This window comes from Aythya fuligula, chromosome 1, assembly GCF_009819795.1.
Source record: "Aythya fuligula isolate bAytFul2 chromosome 1, bAytFul2.pri, whole genome shotgun sequence".
In the NCBI taxonomy this organism is placed as follows: domain Eukaryota; kingdom Metazoa; phylum Chordata; class Aves; order Anseriformes; family Anatidae; genus Aythya; species Aythya fuligula.
In genome coordinates this window covers 93,663,361-93,683,173 of record NC_045559.1, presented here as the reverse complement: position 1 = coordinate 93,683,173, position 19,813 = coordinate 93,663,361, and the positions used below count along the sequence as shown (strand labels likewise).

At 40.9% G+C, this 19,813-nt stretch overlaps 1 protein-coding gene across 3 annotated transcripts; it reads right to left on the bottom strand.

The window, feature by feature from the left end:
• Nucleotides 1–6,564: 6,564 nt before the first annotated feature.
• Nucleotides 6,565–16,548, bottom strand: C1H3orf52 (chromosome 1 C3orf52 homolog). Of its 3 annotated transcripts, XM_032208162.1 has the most exons (7): nt 16,394–16,547; nt 15,338–15,566; nt 12,173–12,296; nt 11,471–11,604; nt 10,509–10,579; nt 8,520–8,719; nt 6,565–7,734 (listed from the first exon to the last, which is right to left on the bottom strand). In XM_032208162.1, coding segments are annotated over exons 2-7 (651 nt in total). In that variant the 5' UTR covers nt 15,458–15,566; nt 16,394–16,547; the 3' UTR covers nt 6,565–7,732. The 3 variants fall into 3 exon arrangements, with proteins under 3 accessions (XP_032064053.1, XP_032064051.1, XP_032064050.1); XM_032208160.1 differs by lacking the exon at nt 6,565–7,734 and having other exon boundaries at nt 8,284–8,719; nt 15,338–15,599; nt 16,394–16,548; XM_032208159.1 differs by lacking the exon at nt 6,565–7,734 and having other exon boundaries at nt 8,284–8,719; nt 16,394–16,548.
• Between the last annotated feature and the right edge of the window lie 3,265 nt (nt 16,549–19,813).

The window sequence follows — 19,813 nt, the reverse complement described above, 5'->3', positions numbered from 1 at the left end:
CCTTGGTTTCATTATGGTCAATGAGCAGTACAGCACTGTAAGCATGTGTGAAACCAGAGGAAAGATAAATCTTTACCAGCCATCAGATGTCTCTAGCCCTTGGAGGTTGATCCCTTTCCACAACCCGTGCTCCACAAGCTTATGATGTTGCACAGCCTGCAGCCAAGCCTGAGCAAGCCCCGTGCCGCAGAAAACCGCGCTCCATCCCCCCACAGGGCATGTTGGCCACCCACACCTCACTGCTCGCCTTGCCTGGCATCCTGCAGCTGTGCCGAGGACCCACAGTCACCTGTTTGCTTCCTCTCTCCCCAGCTCAGACCGACAGCTGCCCGCCGAGCCCTACCCAGGTAATGACTCAAAGCGGATGCTTTCGCTGCTCTGCCCGGGGGCTGGGCTCGAGACATGCCCCTGTCTGAAAAACAAGGTGTCCACCACCTTCCCTCGTTAGAGACGTAACCCCACCATTGGGACATTCCCCTGGGAGGCAGAAAAACAGCTCAAGCCTCTGCTCCAAGTAAACCAATACATGTATGCTGAAAGGGCGGGATGCAGCCCCACTCTAGGGCCCATTTTGGAGAGCATAATGCTGCCTGGCCCCAGTCCCACAGCTCGGGGGCTTGTGCCTCCTCATTCTGCCCTCGGTGAGTGGCCCCAGCCACCAGGCAATGCATGGCTGTGGGGTATTCCTCCCACCTCACCCTCATGACCTTCTCCCCTCGGCTGCCTGCTAGCCAGAGTGACCTCTCTTGTCTGCAGCTGCACCAAAATTGGCATGTTTTCCAGAAGAAAAAAAAAAAATAGTTTCAGTTTCAGCATGACATCTTTTAATAAAAAGCTGTTTATCTGGACTATTGCCAACGCAATTTAGTAACAAAAGAAGTCTTTGGTTGAAAGACTAAAGGAGATTTAATACTTAGAAAAGTTAAAAGGCTTTGGTTAATCTTTCCACCGTAAAAAATAGTGATGAATGGCTAAATCACTGCTGGAACAGAATAAGGTTCCTCTTGCCAACATCTCCCTGCCTCTAGGAAAAAAGCCTCAAAGCACGCACTGTTAAGCTGACCGTTCAGTTTCGGTTTCTTATAAACCAGAAGGGATTAAATGGCTGCACTGCAGGAGGACTGGCGTGATGCCACATGGCTCAGTCCATCCTGTCTCTCCATTCTGGGGTCAGATTCAGGAGTTGTTGTAAGGCACCCTGAGGTAGTTTGAGAGGCAACCATCCCTTGGTGCATGCCTACTCATCTCTCCAAATTCATCTTTCTGGAGGCGAAAGGCAGAAGAGCAGCCTCCTGTCAGCTGAGGCACTTGACTGTCTCATGCACTCATGGTTTGGGGTTCACATGCCAGGCTCTGAGCACAGCACTTGAGTACCTGTGGTCTGCTACCTCTGCTAAGAAAACAATCTTAGCAGTGGGTAACTGATGTTGTGCCTTAAATCACCAGTCATGACCAATCACCAAAAGCCCTGTGTACTGCAGAGCAAAGCGCTGCCATTTAGCAGCCCACCCTATTTTCATACATTAAAAAAAAATAAAAAATAAAAAAATAAAAAATAAAAATGACAGCAGTAAAACAAAAGTTGTTGCCCTGAAGATACGTGGGTGTTTAACAGAAAATTTTAAGAAGGTGGTTGGGAATGATGACAGAAAAGAGTGTGATTAAATGAGCTCATCATTTGTGCGAGTGTGGGATGAGCTGTGGGGGCAGAGATGAGGAGGGGTGGAACTTCAATGGGGAACCTGCCAAGGAGCTGTCTCGTTTTGAGACTCCAGCCCCAAGTGAAAGCCACAGAGCAAGGTTCGGAGACAGTCTTGGTAGGGTCTTCAGAACAATATGAAAGTCATTTCTTCCCTGTTTTAAACTCGGTGTGCGGATAGTGAAAGACTCAAACAAAATCCTAGGAGTCTTCATGCTCACTCCTCCTGCACCGTCAGTGTGTGGGACAAATCACCCCACCTCTGCACTTCGGTCCCCACTGAGAAGAGGTAAATGACAACAGCCTGTCAAAATGTGTAGGCTGGAAGCACTCTGGAAAGTGTAGCTACAAGTAAGGCGTAGGTAGCCCAGTGTGTTGGAAAGTACAAGTGGCACCCCAGCCTTCACTTAGTGGATTTGGAGCCAGTTAGTCATGAAAATAGAGAGCCTACCTGTTCTCATTTTGCAGGCACGTGAAGAGAAATGCCTGCTGCCCTCCCAGTTCTTTGTAATAGTGGCTAGGGGAAGGGAGAGCCTGGCTTCTGCAGGTAGATAGGGAAGACAGGGCCTTTTCTTAAGCAAGTCTTTCCTGATTCCTCCACTCTTTAAAACATCTGTAATTTCTGAATTTCAAGAATTCTATAAAGCCTCAACAATAAACTCAGGAATTATTTTCAAAATGCTGTTTCCTGAAGGTCCTGAAGGAAATCTTTCACACCAAACTGAATACAAATAGACAACATGATTCATACAAGCTGGGAAGATCTGAAATTCCACAGAAATTATGTCCTAATGACAATTTCTCACTTCTAGGTTTGAAAAACAAAAGATAACCCCTTGGGTTTATTAGCCCATGGAGCGGAGACCTCTGTTCCACTTAGAGAACATGAAAGGTGGCTGCAAATGTCAACATGAACTCAGCAACCCCCACTTAAAATTACTGCTATTACTCCAGACTATAGTGGGTGCCACTAAAAAGGCAGTGTTTACTCACTGTCTTTATTAGCAAGTTCAAATCAAGAGCATCAGAGCGAGAAACATTTTAACTTCTGAGCCCAAATACATACCCCAGTTCACATCATCCCTTTAGACTTAATGAGCCATCCTACTACCTATTTAAGTGCACAGTCACACAAAACACATTAGTGAACAAAATCAGGAGGCAAAAGGAGGGACAAGTCTAAACAGAGCTGGGAAGGCATTTACTCATGCAATCTTACCTTCTTCTTTGTTAATGAACAGTTCTTTCTTCTCCTCCTTCTGTTTTCAAGGAGCTTGTTTGATGAGGGCCACCAGGGCTTGGGCAGCCATCTCTGCATCTCTGATGTCGCTGGGCCCCCTTCCAGGAGCCCTGCCTCCTGCTCGGCAGGTTCCTGGCTGTATGAGCCATGGTCTCCATCCCCTCCAGGGCAGGCTGACAGGGGGATGGATGAAGGCCTCACAAGTGTTAGGTTTCAGTAAGTCAATCTGCGTATGTATGACAAGGTGTCTAGAAGCGTGAGATGATGGAGAGGGCAAGTTCCCAAGGGGAAGCTCGCTGTCTCTGTCCGTATCCCTCTCAGCCCACAGCACTGCTTGAATAGCCTTCAAATGCAGCCAGCTCCGACGCACAGCTTGCCTCCTCTTCTGCGCATGGTGACACAGCACGGTGGCTCAAGGGGAGGTAAAACAGATACTTTGATGTCTATTTAAATTCAGAAGTCAAGAACAGAAATGCTGGAGCTAGAAACTATCCAGGCTAAAGGAGTTAAAAGTCTCTTTTAAGTGGTAGGGAGCTGCCAAATCCTGCAGCTAAATGGAGGTGAGGCCGTTGTGTGTACACAGAATAGTGAGCCCCTCACCCAAGAAAGAGGGTTAGAGATTGAATTTAAGGAGAAGGCAGGGCAGAACATGTTATTCAGATGCCGTGTAAGGCCAGACAAGGGTACTGACCTGTTTACACGTGAGTGGCCCCATTTATCCCCCTATCCACCCATATTCCCATGCTTTTTCCTCCACAAATCCCCCTGCTCTCCCCATCTGGTTCCTCCCCTGAACACACCATGACAAGCCTAGTACAGGTCACCAGAAGCTCTCCCCCTCATGCACCAATTCCTTCAGGCAGTAGCTCCCCCTGCAACTCGACCAGCCAGGAAAGCTGGAGACACTCCCTTTGACACACAGTGTGGGTGCCATCCCTCGCCCACAGGGCTGGCAGCTTTCCTGGGACAGCCCTGGAAACAGATGGGGACAGGGCTGATTGGGGATCCCCCCACCTGTGTGGGGTGATGAACTTTTTGTCACATAACCTATCAGCAACAGTACCAGCCTCAGGAAAAGAGTCAGGCCTTGGCTCTCCAGCCACACAGCACAGGTGTAAGCACGCAGCTACAGCCAACACAACCAGGGAAATGGCAGGATTTACCAACGCTTCACATACTATGTGGGTTAACACCACTGCCTGAGCACACAGGCTGTGTGGACTGCCAGGTCTGTTCACGCTGCAAGCTTCTTCAGCAAGAGAGTATAACAGTGTTGGAGCTGATCGATCTCTTTTTCTCTATCTCCCCCCACTAGGAACATTGTGCCAGAAGAGACTCGATGAATGCCAGTGGGCTTTGGTATTCCACTGTCACCCACAACGTCAAACATGAGTCCTTTGCGAATGACACCAAGAATCAGACAGACTATGATCAGACAGAATATGCAATTGTCAGTGTGCCTACAAATAAGCGAAATACCACCTACTCCGAAGAGCACAGTGCATATGATTATGTCCTCATGAACTAGAGAGTGACTCTTTCTGCTCCCAAGAGGGCCTACTCAAATATTCACTTGAATATTTAAGCCAGCCTTCCTAGCCACTTCACCTGTCAACTCTTCAAACAAACCGGAGAGCATCTCTCAAGTTACAAAGCTTTAGGATGTGTCTACCAGTCAGTTCCAATGAGACAAATCTGTCCATGAAAAGGTGATCACAGGAACAGGGTACAGGGCTCAACAAGTAAAACAAGAGGAATCAGCAGTAACTACCATTGTAAAGCAGGGCTCCTCTACAGAAAACCAGGTGCTTCCTTACTAGAAGAAACTGAGACTGCGCAATCTTTCTGGATAATTACAGTATTTTTAAGGGGTTATAGCAGAACTAATGATAGAAATCTCAAAAATGCAATAATAATTACCCCCCTCCTTTTTTTTTTTTTTTTTTTTTTTTTTTTTTTTTTTTTTTTTTTTTTTTTTTTTCCCCAATAAATAAAAAGCATAAACTTTGTGTTAGGTGTATTTAGTTTTTTTTTTTTTTTTTCCAAAGTTTTTCTGGCCAGCTTGATATAGAACAGTATATATACCACGATGCAGCATACAATCTGGACAAAGAACTCATTTCTCAAATTTTTCCCCCTGCCACTCCTTAACATAACACTCCTTGTCTCAGAGTGAAGTCTTAACAAAGTTGGATGCAATTAAAAAAAAAAAAAAGGCAAGAAACTGTATACAAAACAACAACAAAGTCCACTCACTGCAAATTACTGCCACTTAGAAGACCATGAAACCTACAAAGACCCCTGTGCTGCACAGGTGGTAATTACACAGCTCTCAGTGGAGGTTTTGCCTTCGCCACTCAATGTTTCCAGCTCATTTCTGCTGGAGTTTGGCTCTCCACAATGCCAGAATATAACTTCACCACAGCCTGTCAACCTGCTGCAAACAGAATGTTTGGAGTTGCACGTAGGAAGCTGGTTATTGAACGATTCAGCAGAGCTCATGAAATGATTATGTGCCCATGTGCTTCCTTAATCATTATTTTTTTTTCTGTATTTTTGTATTAAAACAGTTTGAAAGAAAACATTGAGTGGTTTTCCTGATTTTAAATATTCCCTTGTATTCGATCTCTGGCTGCAGTCCTAGCTTTATAGCATGGTTCCTTTGCACATCCCACCTGCAGTTTCTGTGCCAGAGGGTCCCACAAAGCAAGTGGCTGCACACAGCTGAGGACAGATGTTGCAAGCATGGTGTAGGCACTGCTGCAGAGACAGGCAGCTGAATCTGCCCAGAATTCATGCTTTGCTACACAGGCTGCCTACCATGGGATTTGTAAAGGGCTGGCTGTACAATCCACAAGCTGAATTACCAGAAAAATCTTTATTTTCCTTTTTGAACCATAGCTCAGTTTCCTCAGTCATCTCCATGTCATCCACACTCCTATTAAAGTGAACATTATGCATTCTCAAATTAGCTAAACAGATAAAATATGTTCTCAAACTGCTCTGACCCTAATGGATGAAGTCATAATTATTTTATCTGGCTATCTTCTTTTCCATTATCAATTTACCTCAAAGATATAAAAACAGATGTGACTGTCTTTTTTGTACATTTCCTTCAATTAGATTTCAAAGCATGGGTGGAGATGGACTGTAAAGTCAAATGTTTTCTGCTTAAAATAAATATATAGAAACTATTGAGTTAACTATATAATCATAGTGTTTCATCAAATGAGAACTGAGGCATGAAAAGAGAAATTACGTTTTTTATAGTCACTGCTACATCTTACAAATTAAGATGTGGTCAGAATTAGTCACAAGTGACAGCCATGTGATACTGTAATTTGGTTTAGACTGTTTCAAAAGCTCTTTTAAAATTCAGGCAAAAACAAACGTGGTTTTGAGTGTATGTCTTTGCCAGACAGGCAATTCATACTACTCTCAGCATTTAGAATTCCCATTGTTATTTTTCAAGTCAAACTGCTGAAAGACAGGAGCTGCTGAAGAATGAAAACAATCACTCTAAGAATAAAAATAAATAATTTAATGTACAATATAGTCATCAGATTCTTTAAATAAACATTAGGAAAAAAAAAAAACAACAAACAATTCATCATAGTTCTCACAATACAAAAAGTTTCTAAAAATATTTTTTCCTATACAACATTATGAACATTTATACAGGCTACAAACATTTCTAAGTGAGAAGAAGTTACACTTCACTAACATGGTAGTGAAGCTTTCATATTCCTCAAAAAATTAATGCTTAATTTTTAGTTTTGATCTTATAACCAGTTACTGGCTATAACATTCATGCTACAGTGGCCTACATGATCTGCTTCAGCACCTTTTTCTTGGCATCAGTCTGTCCCACATGATTTATTGTCAACAATTGTTTGCTGCCTTATTAAGGCAAGAATTCTGCTTTTCTTTTTTTCCCCCCACTGCCAGGGAAGGGCAGAAGGGTGTAGACCCATTTTCCTTTGAATTTAGAGATGTGGGTCTAATACATGTATGTGTCTTTTCACAAGCACCAGTAGCTAATTAATAAAGTACACAGCTAATTTGACCCTTGAAAGATTCCTGCAGCATTCAGATGCATTAGTGAACAAGTCACATTTCTTCACAATGTTTCTTCCTTCTTCATTTTTATTTCACATTACAGAAGAGGAAAAACAGTGCTGATGACAACTTCTCTAGGAAGAAGTACAGGATGAACAAGGGGATGATGAGAGATCCGTCTTACTTCAGAAGGAAGTGTAAAGGTTTTGCATATAATTAAAGAAAACAGAAAGGATATTTAACTTATAAGGTTGTTTTGAGAGAAAAGAACGTTGGGGTGGATATGGCAGATGAAGTTGGTGGGGAAAAAAAAGTATAAGACATGAGCATGGGTGAACATGAAAATTAAGGATGAAGCTGTACAGATAATTTTGCATAAGCCAAGAGCAAAAGAGAGGAGACACGTAGGACTGTTTTTAAAGCTCGAGCAGGGAATCTAGATTTCATCATAAGACAAATTAGAGTTTTCCAAGTCAGTAGAGCACTTTATCAAGCAAGATATATGATTTTCACAAGACTGACATGGGTAACTCATAAATCAGGACAGAAATGAAGAAGGAGGTAGCAATGTTCTAGGAGTACAATACTGTTAGCAATACACCACATTTTCATTTGAAGAAAACCATCTTTAGAAGTGTTTCAACCTAACAAATAGCTCCCTAACCTGGGATTACTAACAGACAGTAGAAGCCCATCTCTTCTAGGAGGTGAGAAACATGAGGAGTCCATTATTTCTCTGAAAGTAAAAACAGTACATTATTAACAATAACATGAAATCTTAATGTTTCTGAATACTTTTTCCCCACCTTTTTGTATTTTTCTATGAATGCTGCCAATATATAAGGAACAAAACAATACTGAGATTTAGAACTTTTGACTCGTTAATCTCTTGTCCCTTGTTAAGGGTACCAAGGAATTAAAACACAAATTAAGCACAAATCTTACTTATATACATTGTACTGTGAAGTGTTAGCCTAGGATCATAGGATATGATAGGATAGGATTCAAGTGTGAACATTTGGTTCATTTAAAAGGTATCTTGGTGCATAACAAATTTTCTCAAAAAAATCCGAAAAGATACAAATTAGGAGGCTTTTTCATCCTTGACCGTGAAAACATCAGAAACTCACTTCCTAATTACACAGCCTTTTCACTTGGATTTAAATTGGTGAGGAAAAATAATTTTAGTTATTTTGCTCCCTGTTATGGTACACATACATGAGGAGATTTTCTTTTTAACTGTATGCATTAAATCTGGAGATCTGGAAAGTCTGGTTGGACCCTGTAGCTCAGCATTATCATCACTACTCAATCACTCATCACAGTATCAAATAAAGAATTCCAGGTTATAAATTAAGTGTAACCAGACTTTCTTGAAATCTAAATATTTAACTTTTTTTTTTTTTTAATAGAGCTGTGCAAAACATGAACTAATAAATCTCAACATCTTCCCAGAAAGATTTTCCTTTTTTCCTCCCTCCTTTTCCTAAAGAAACAGTTCCTGTAACTTATACCACTTACATGTTGATGTGAGAGAATCTGGGTCAAGCTTTAACGTGTTACATTCAGATGTCCCAGGATAAAAAGTATCTTCTTCATCATAAATATTCTGACGTAGAATGTTTCTTATAAAATCTGGATCCATTAAATTTTCCATAAACCCCTCTGCTGATGGCAGTACAGAGAACTCTAGCTGGTAAAATACAGTGGAGCTTTCATTGCTGAAAAACAAAGTCACCACTGAATCTTTCCTTTTTTTTAAGACTGACTTTTCACAAAGTTGGCATGGATTATTTATTTTTTAATTTGTTCTAAGGAGAAGAAGGGAGAGGAAGAGGCTGCCATCAATAATTCTAGTTTCATTTTTCCTCTCTCTTCTCAAATCAACTCTTGACATTAACAAAAAGTAGGCACATTACCAGAGACATGTTTTCAAATGCACAAAGGGCAATTAGGCATGTGAGGGTGAGGTTTTCAGCACTCATGCCTAACAAGTACATAAGGGTAGAGGTGCTGCAACATCTTGCACATAGCTTAGCTGAGAATGTGCAGAAAGATTTGCTCTCCTGATAGCAGTACCTGGCACAACCCAGTTGTGCTCCTAAGCCAAGCTGTGGAGTGGATTAACCAAACCACTGAACCGGAGTCCATCTCTGGAGATTTCAATATTTGTGATCTATGAAACCCACAATGTACAATGAGACAGATACATTTTATACAAACAGAATTCAAGGCATCAAAAAATAAGTTGGATGGGGAAAAAGACAGAGAGACACAGATCAGCTAGTCAGTACATACACAATGCAACAGATTTGTACTTGTTCTAAATCATGATTTATACCTGAAAAACTAAGGAGTTGCAACTCACTCCTTGAGCGCAGCCAGTGTGCCCAAGGCTGATGGTGTTCCTTCCCCAGAGTGCCCTCAGGTCTGTCTCTTGCCCCAGCTCCAGAAGGGTTTTCCTCCACCCTTTCTCTCTAGGATCTTAGGCTTTTGCTTATCTACTTCCCATGTTTTTCTCATGTTGTCTTAATCCACTTGAAACATTGCTTTTTCAGAAATGCTTCATAAACCCTTTCAGATTTTCACTCTGCTATGTCTCCATGACAGGACCACACTATAGCTGATCTTTCCAGCCCACTTTTCCTGCTGATTCTCAATCTCACCCCTGTTTCAGGACTGTGGTATTCCTGTAGCTTAAAATATTTGTGTCTCAAACACAGTGAACTCCTTAGCCCTCCTTCAGTGCCGGTTTCTGCTGACAGTAAGATCTCCCCTCTATTCCAGCTTGAAGCTTTCTTCTGCCTCTGCAAGACAGGTCTGGATGCTTTTCTCCTCCTTCCCCCCACACTACTCCCCAGGGTCCATCAGCCTTTGGTGGCTGAGTTTCTCCTTTGTGTGTACCCAGCCATTGCAGGGACTAGCCTAACCTCCATTATGCTGGCTGCTCTGCCTCTTGCTCCTGCTCCACCAGCCTGTCTAACACGCTGCTGCCTTGAGATTTGCTCCCATTGCCCAAAATAAAATGTGAGGGGAAAATGGTCCAAACAAAGCAGGAATGTAATATTATTGTTTTGGCTCTCACCGATGCTCTTGTTGCCTTTAGATTTGAGGAGCCCTATTGTATTTATTTAATAGGGCCTTTCCATAGGCCCTATTGTATTTATTTAAGGTTATTTAACCCACATTGTTCTCAGGTAGTCCCAGTAGCTCATTTTCTTCTTAAAACATTTTATTGAATAAGCATATTAAGGCCATAACTTGGGACCAAAGATAACAGAGGAGATACTAAACAGCAACAAAATGCTATTGTCATTGTATATTACCAGCACTTGTCCTTTACATCAGAGAATCCTTCAACCAGTTTTCACTACCTATATTTTTTACTCTCCCCTAAGCATTTTATTTTTCACAGTGCATATTTTTCATTGTGCGTATTTACTCAGGCACATGTATGCCTTATCAAAAATTTGCAAATTTCTGACAATTTTGGTGATAGAAATTGCTTACCTGAAATGAACCACTTGAGCTGACCTAAAGTAGCGTCCTAGAGCAGGAGATGAACTGTAGACATCCGTTAACTTGGAGAGAAAAAAGAGGAAAAAAAAGAAAGAAAGATATATTTCTTCCATTCACTCTCTGTCTTCCCCATAAAAGAAAGGACAATGAATCATTCTTAAAAAGGTGTTTTAAGGGGCATAAACACGGGTGCTGAAAGTCACTTATCAGCACAGGAAAAAAATACGCATTCCCTTTAAGCTTGACAGACAAGTTAATCTGTGTGTTTGAGCGATTACTATATTACCTTAACACACTGGAAGGCATTCAGGGTGAACTAAAAGTATGTGCTCAGGTTGCCCTGTGCAATTTATGTTGTTTGGCTTGGGTTTTTATTAGTGGCAAAAAGCCATTCTATTCTTACTTGGTAGAGGAAAAGATGTCTCTACTGAGACTTCCTTTACACAGTAAGTCTAAATCAGTACTGCCATGCCTGCTGAGCTTACTTCATCTGTAACAAGAAGCAATGATTTTTCAATGGAAATGGCAGCTATAAACCAGGACTGACATCGTGTACTTACAGGGGAACACAAAGCAAAAGCCTTTTAATTGGCATTGGGCTAGAAGTCCTCCACAGATCCCTCCTAAACTAAATTGTTCAATGGCTCAGTGATAAAGGCGAAGGTTATGTCCCAGTTATTACTCAAATGTAGAGTTTTTTGTTTTTTTAATTAAACTGTTGTTGATCCTTCCCTGGATCAATGCAACTGCCCATGTGCTTAAAATCATCTATTTCTTTGCTTGGATCAGGACTTAAAATTGTACTACAAAAAATACATCTCAGAATTTAGTGAATTACGTGGACTTGCAAAGACTGAGTTGCTACACAGAGCAACAGAAACTTCTTTAAAGGAAAACACTGAATCTATGTAACAAGATGAATCAACTCCGCCAAGAACAGTGTCAATATGTACCTTCTTAGTAATGTCATCAATAAAAAGGTGTGGAAGACTACACATCAGTTTGAACTTTCCAGAAAAATTGTGATAATTTCCACTCTGTAGTAGTGCATCAGCATCCCAATAGTCATCCTCATCTGTGTAAACATCTAATATTCAAAAGAAAATGGAAAGAGTAGGAAAAGTTCCAGTTAGCAGAAGCATTGGGAAAGCAAAACAAAATAACCTTTTGACTTTCTCCAGGATGGCTTTTTCACAGACTTCCTAGGTAAGGATTGTCTGGGAGCAACAGAAAAGTGGGAGTCACCTGAAGAAAAGCAATAGCGCACAGAGGTCAGTGACCCACCCTCTCAGTGAGGGTCTGCTGCTCTGGGAGCCTGGCAGACAGTAACACCACGCAGGGAGAGGTGAGTGATCCAATGCACTTGCTGCAGTGTTACAAGCATAATTTATTTGCACAGTCATTCTTTTCTAGAAACATTTTCTCATTCAGCTACAAGAATTGTCATCTGATCATGATACAGGTTACTGGTTGCCCACAAAAATAAAAGCCTTCATATCCACTACTCAACACACCACCTTCTGCAGTCAGCATCCCAGTCTTCTCAGCAGTTTACAAAAAGAGTTTAAAGGATGCTACTGTTCAATATGTGTTCTTGTTAGATTGCACATATTGTACATTCTTGTTAGAAGATGAACCAAGAGTAAGATACTTACTAGAATATAGAACTAGGCTGATAAGAATGACCAGGAACAATACTACAAAAATTGTAGTTAAAACCATCCATAGTTCACACTTCCAAAAAATGACTTTTCTGCATGATTTCCACTGATCTCTCTCCTAGATACAAAAGGAAAGGGAATGTTGATTAATAAAATAAGGTGGGAAAAATATTTAAGAATACCTCTACTGTCACATTTAGAAACACACACACACACAAAAAAAAAAAAAAAAAACCAACAAAACAACACATAAATGACAGAATGTCTCATTGACAAGCAATACTCTATTCCAAAGGTTCTCACCCTTAAGTACTGCCACAAGTGGGAAGGTAAACAGGCAGAAGGCAAAGGACATCCAAAGGCAGTCTATTATTCGAGAGATGTAGCATTTCCCATTTGCACTGTCTACAATTCTTGAATTGCCTAGAAAGCTGAGGTGCTACAAAGGTGCTATCTTTGTTTTTTTTTTTTTTTTTTTTTTTTTCCTGATAAATTTGATTTGCATGTACCACGAGCTATCTGATTAAAGTCTGCCATCTCTCCCAGACAGAAATGTGTCTGGAACAACTTCCAGAATCATTCACCTCTGTGATGTTAATGATATCAGCCTGTATAGCTCCTGGATGCCAGCAACCAAAGCTAATGGGCCACTATTTATTAGATATTGTTGCATTGAAGACCACTGGAGTAATTAAGTCTTTTTCAGCTAACTACATTTTTCTTCAGAAGACTGAATACTGGAAGGCTATTGAGTAAATTTAACAAAGCTTACTACAAATCTCACCTGTTCTAGATGACAAGGAAATAATCTTCAAAAAATATGTGTATGCATGCATGTTGACGTAGGAGGGAAAAAATACCCACCTTTCATTTCACTTTTAATATGATTTAAGATTTGAGGTTGTTAGTTAGCCCAGTATTACTATTATTTAAAAAAAATACTTAGGTGACATAATAAAACAAGTGAACAACTCCAAGTAATTTCTTCCACAGACAGAAGCGTGAATGAAGTACAAGAATGCATAAGGAAGTAGACCATATTGCTTTTTAAATTCATCCTCCTCCCCACCTACTGTAAACCCAGGTGTAAACTCCATGTCCTTTTTGACTTTGGTACTTCCAGGTAAGGAAAATCACATTCTGTGGGTAGTCTGGGACATGCACGTGCAGGTAGGCAGGAACCAGCTGCTAGATGGAGGCAATAATCCACTTTACTTTCCTTTACCTTTTGAACTTTCCAAGAACCTAGCATAATAGAGAACTTTTCACTGAGTTTAACTGACATCCATCAGCTGGCTTAAAGCTTCCTGGGGAGTAGCAGTTGCACAGGGAATGAGAAAAAACACCCACAGAAAGAGTTTACGTGAGTCATTTCTCCAGGAGCAGGGGGCAAACTAAAAGAAAGTATCCTCTACTGATATCCCTGCATGGAGAACTTCCTTTGTGGAGAATGAAGGGCAGCAAGGTTAACATATTTGCCCTCACACCATGCATTCATGTCATCACTTGTGTGACATGACATCACATCAACCAGGGGCGTTATTTCATATACATATATATATATACACACACACATATATATAATGCATCAGAAGAATGAATCTTCAGTTTAATACCTGACACTAGCATATCATTTTGTACCTGAAAAAAATAAACAAACAACAACAAAGAAACAGTAACTACTGTCTAGAGTACAATTATGAAATTTGCTTTGTTGTATCTGTTATAAATATTAATTATAGACAGTTATAAATAGTCCAACGTTTTCAGACTATCACAAAAGTGTAATGGCTAATCAAGCATAGTAAACTGGGTTGATCTTGAGCAAACATTCAGCTCTGCAACTATTCATCACCGGTTGGGCCAACACCTTCTGGACATTGCCCATATAACGTCATGAGAGCACCAGGAAGGAGCGACAGAGAAAATCTCTCCCCGATGGGGACAGCAGCTGTGATTAATTTGCTGGCCAAGCAGGAAGCAGAGCATAATAATTTTTCAGCAGTCCCCGTAGGGTAAGAAGCCAAATGTCAGAATCAGCAGAAACAGAGCCTAGATGATAATTCACAGTTATGGGAAGGGGAAGGCTGAACTGAAACTCAAGGGTAAAGTTTCTAAAAGCAGCTCAGCTGATCTAGCTCCCCTCTATCTCTCCTCCACCCTTTCTCCTGTTCCTGTTTGAACCACCCTAGAATTTGTCTGACCGTGCAGCATGCTGATTCAACTCTCCACAGATGAGAAGTAACTGGCCCCCAGTATAGTATAGGAGATAGGGCTTTGCCTGTTTAATGGGATAGATCAGCTCACTGAGATAATGAGTGGGGCTCACACAAGGAAGCAGGCACTGTTGTTTGACCCGGAGGAGGAAGGCAGAGATGGCATGACTAATGTTGCTGGGCTCCCAGGTGGGCTTGGCCATCCTGGAAGATCTGCCCCCACATAAAATCGGGAATATTCCTTTTTCTACCACAGATTCTCCCTCTGCTCTTGAGTGAGTAATGAAAATCTTTGTACCACAGCCACCCATGAGTAAATACTTCTCTTCTGCCAGCTTTATGCTATCCCGTAGCTTTAAGCTAAATGCTAGGTACTGACTACCTCAGGATTTACATGCTGGTCTTAACCGAGGCTTTGGGGCACTTTAGTCATACACATTCCTAGGTGTTAGCAACTGCAAATTTCTCAAAGATAAAAAGAGGGACAATCCAGCACACTTTAAAAAATTTGCTGCCTATTCTTGATTTGGCAAGTGCCATTTTCTGATTAATTTGTTCTTAAAGAAAGACTGATTTTAATATGCATTTCAACATTTCTCCTTTTCTAGTTTTGAGCCTAATCCCACTGGCAGCACATGAAAAGAGAAAGCAACAACTTAGAATACCAAGTACAACTTTTGTTTGTTAACTTAAAGTTCACAAACATACAGCACCAAAAAATAACAGTGCTCAAAATCTGACTCCCGCATTAGAACTCTTCATTAAATAAGGTAAAATAAATATACTTCACATGCTTTCAGCCTTTACTTTTAAGTGAGCACTCTTCCCCCTCCCTCAAACAAATCAATCCCTACAAGATGTTCCTGCAAAGTGTCACTTCTCTTACTGTGTGGTATTTCCCCAAGAGCTCCACAGGCATCAAATGAGCAACTGAAATTCCTACCTTGCTCATCGCAGCTGCTGAAGAATTTAGAGGCTTCTTGTGATCAACTTCGCTTTCTTCCCCATTAACTTCTTGTAATTCAATAACTTCATGTTCCTGATTAGAGCTTTGCCTTTTCATAGCTTCTGTCCTCAGTGCAAGGACCTCTGTCTGTGAAGCAAGCACGGAGCCAACTCATTTCCTTCTGGTTTCAGCTGCAGTTACAGCCAGCGGCAGTTCTGGTATGAAGCTGGAGATGGTAACAGTGAGACAGCTGGAACAGCTTTCACAGGAATGATGTCAAAACATCGATAAGTAAGGGGAAATCCTTGGAAAGGCAAATATCATCTGAACAAGCCACATAGGAAAGGGAGGGTGAGGAAGGATTGATTCGCCTGTCCTCCTGAACTAACAGCCTTTAGCTGTGCAATACCAGGCTTTCCAGTTCATCTGGTTTACCTGCCAGCCTTTGACAAGCACAAGCAGGTGACTAAACCTTCAGCAATGCTGCCACTTGCTGAGGTGGTTTTGAGAGTAACTGGAATGCTATTCCTGCTGCTTTCAGCTGAAACAGTAAAATGCTTTTGCTGCTATCGGCACAGATAAACAAACAGATGTGTTTCACGACAGTATAAACCAAGTAAAGGATCACATCGCTTGTGGTTCAGTTTGGGATCTGAAGGGAACTTATAATTTCCATCAGTGCTTCTAATTTTAGTCTCCAGTATAGCCTATTGAGAACTGAATGCTGCTGACCTTTGTGCTGGCAATTTGCTCTCTCTACTACTCTGTTGTCTGAAATCATGCCTAGTGCTAAAGAAGCATTTATGTCTATTCACACACTATCAAGCAAAATCTGAACAGTCACTTCCATGTAAAAAGAACAAATCTGAAGAGAGAGGTGGGTGACCTTCAATTTTATCCCGTGTTCTCCAGGGTATACTTTTATAAAGCAAACAATCCTGTGAATTGAGACCTGATCTGCACTAGATTGCCACATGAACTCTCCCATGCTACATCAGTCACACAACAGCCGGGGCTGACTGATCCCCTCCCTCCCAGTATCCTTCATCCTACCTCTCATTTCTCTTGTTCTAACTCCATCCTTGGGTTTCTCCTTCCTTCCCACATAGCACTTCTTTTGCTCCTCTGGATCAAAAGGGTTGGGCCAGTAACTGCACTCCTGCTCATTCTCTTGCCTCAGAAGAGAGGACAGGGAAAAAGAAGCATTAAGAAGGGAACAAAAGCCTCTTTCTCCAACTCTCTCCTCTGCTGTATGAAACACCCACTCACAGGACTGCTCCTTCTTTTCCCTGCCAAATGCTAATGAATGCTTTCCCCCAGATTTCCTCATTGTGCAATTCTTCTGGCTACAGATGACTAGAGCATTCCCGGGGGGGGTCGACTGCTGATGTCCTGTGGTAGTCATCCAGGCAAAGGCAATCAATCAGGCCGAGTGCAGAGCTTGTTTTTCATTCAGCAAATAAAGAAACAAATTCCAATGCCCCACCTTTTGGTGAATCCTTATAAGACTGGAGGACTGAGGATGAAGCTGAGGCAGTCATCAAGATCAAAACTGGTGTCCGGATCCACAAGGATTTTCTTGGAAAACTTTTCAACTAGAAAAGTCTTGACCTGCTTGTTCTCACTAGTCCTGCTGGAGATTAAGTTATTTAATTTCCACTCATATAAAAGACCTTACCTTCCTACCTTCCTAGTGTATTGTCTGAAACCAAAACTTTTTTTTATATGTATAAGTCAAACAAGTTAATGATTATGGATCTCACTCCATAAACGCCAAAGTCCACTTGTTCACCTTTCTTAATGATCTCTGTACAAACTCTTGAATTTCTGTCGTCTGGGTGATCTAACTTCCATACTTGGTGCTTTTCTTGCCTGTGAAGCAACTGACCCCTTCTGATTCATGGAGCTGCAGAACTCTTAAAAAGGGAAATTGAGAACTGATCTGAACTTTGTGGCCTAGGCTCTTATCTAAAACTGAACAGCAGGATAACTGCTTTCTTCTGTTGTGAAGACATCTTTGGTTTCAATATCAGGAAAAAAAAAAACATGACCTTAAGCATGTGCTTTAGTACAACAGGCAGGTCTGGCTCAGTTTTATAAGAAGTGTGAACTCCGAGGTACCATTGCAGTTCTGATCACATCACAGGGTTGAAGTTTCAGAGGCACTGAAAATGAAATGAAACATAGCCACTTACATTTTTATCATGTGTTTATTTGAAAGGAAGAAGCGAATGGCTGAGTAGTGTTTAAAGACACTAAAACCCCTATAGAATACCATTTGAGCATAGTTTAGGTAGGAAGCATTGCCAGGCACGTAGCAGGTGGGAATGCCCAACACTAGTGCAAGAAAGGAGATGGAAGCCTGTCAGACACCAGAAACCTACTATTTAAAAATTACAGTACTAACTCATTGCCATGTTTTTCCCCAAAGTTCTAAAGCTAAACAAGAATCAAATACTTATGTGCAATAGAAAAAAGCATGCTGTGAACAGCATGGACTGGTACTCAAGTTGCCTGCTTCATCTTTTTCTTTTTTTTTTTTACCTTAAAGATGAAAGCTAAACACTTTCAAGTAGTCAGCACAATTTTAAGACAATCTAGAAAGTACAGGCAGACCTTTTATTCAACTGAATACCAGAATTCCTAAGTCTCATGAAGAGCTTTGAAAACTTTAATCAGCTATACTTGGACTCATCAACAGACTATAATTTTCTAAGCTAGGTTTACTTCTAGGGATAAAGGATTGACCTTATGACAGGAGTGTAGCTGTAATTTCCTCCTCTGCTTTCTTTGAGACCAAAGATGCATCAACCACCTAAGACCATTTTCCTTTAAGTCTCTTTCAGTGCAGTGTGCCCATATGGGCACAACCCTTTCTTCTGGCTAGAAAGAGAGACAAAACAGAGAACCTGACCTCGAAACTCTGATCACTGCAGACCAAGGACATCAAGGAAAGCAGTGTGAACCCACAATAAGCATGCCAAAGTTGAGAGAGCACTCTGCAGCCAGACTATGTAAAACTATGTGTAAAGAGATTGTAAGAAAGCGCTAAATGCTGGGCGAGATGTCCAGGTACATCAGAAAAGTCTCAGAGCTGCAAAATTTTGCTTGTGTTTACAAAAAGACTGGTTTCAACATGAAGGCCTTCCTGACAGAGCAATAATCCTGATGCAGACTGCTTGCAGGTGCCCCAGGAGAAATGCCACTGTGCTGTGTTTCACCCAGTCCTGCATATGTGGTACCTTCTCTCCTCAGACAGCAGCAGCAATGTACCCCCTTATTTTAGCCAGGTGTATGTGCAGTTTATGGTACCAGAATCTCAGTGAAGCCACTGACATTAGCTTTCTATCACCCAGACACTATGCTCATGCTGGTTTGAAGACCAATATACCATAACACAATGCCACTACAATTGCTACGCACTACTTACAACATGAGAGACAGCTGAGTCTTCAGCTGTTTGGAGGGGGAGAAGAAAAAGAACAAAAAAAAAAAGTCATCTTGAAGTCTGGATACATACAAACTCACGTTCTAGGGTACAGATCTGAGTCCTGTTGAGATCGGATTCCCACCTCCTTTTATAAAGGAAATCATTCTGGTTTTGGTGATTTCACCATAATCTAATATCAAAGAAGGCGATTAACTCAAACATACAATATTCTCTTGATCAGCTACATGCACAAATACATCTAATAAAGCCTATAAAAGTGATAAGAATGGACAGTATTCTAAATCCCTGGCATTTTGCTAAGGAACTGGTAGTTTGTGAGGTCTTGTAGAATTTTTTCTTGGGAACTTAATTGAAACATATTTCTCAATGCATTTTGACATGCAGTTTCCTATTGTTTCATTAGAATTCAGTATTCCTTTCCTCTTCTTTAAATGTTATGCCAATAAAATAAATTATGCTCTTACTGCCTTTTTTTTTATCTTAATGTTTGTGAGCTAAACTTTTGGTGGTTTTAGTAGAAGCACAGGAGACAGCCTAAAAGTTACAGTCCAGAAAACAACAGTAATGCAGCATAACTACAGAATGAATTAATCTCAGATTTGTCTACTATTCTTACTATACTAATTGTATTTTGAAGAAACATGAAATAATTATTCATGTTTAGAATCCTGTAACATCACTAAGTGAATGTTAGTATTCATGGCCACATCCCAAATATATCCACATAGGTCTATGCAGCAACATATACAGATAGGAGGAGAGATACATGTGCATCTCAGAGATGGAAGGAGGGGAGAAATTTTTTTTCTCCTCCAGTTTCTAACCCCCCCACCCATTTTTTATTTTTATTTTATTATATATATTTTTTAAGGCTTTGCTGCTGGGGATAAGGAAGATGAATCCATAAGGAATGTGCAGTTGCTCTGAATCCAAACAATTCCTGCTGGATGAATAACAAATGATAGTTACTGTGTTAAGAAAGTGCATTCTTTCACAATGAAACAACCAACAGCATTTTCATG

Bases quoted from the DNA above. Each gene is read 5' to 3' on its own strand.
- C1H3orf52 (XM_032208160.1), bottom strand. From the start codon at position 15,457: ATGAAAAGGCAAAGCTCTAATCAGGAACATGAAGTTATTGAATTACAA. The intron at 11,605-12,172 runs GTAAGTATCTTA...TTTGAATATTAG, and splicing joins CAGCCTAGTTCTATATTCTA to ATGTTTACACAGATGAGGAT. The intron at 10,580-11,470 runs GTACATATTGAC...TTTCTCTCCAAG, and splicing joins TTGATGACATTACTAAGAAG to TTAACGGATGTCTACAGTTC.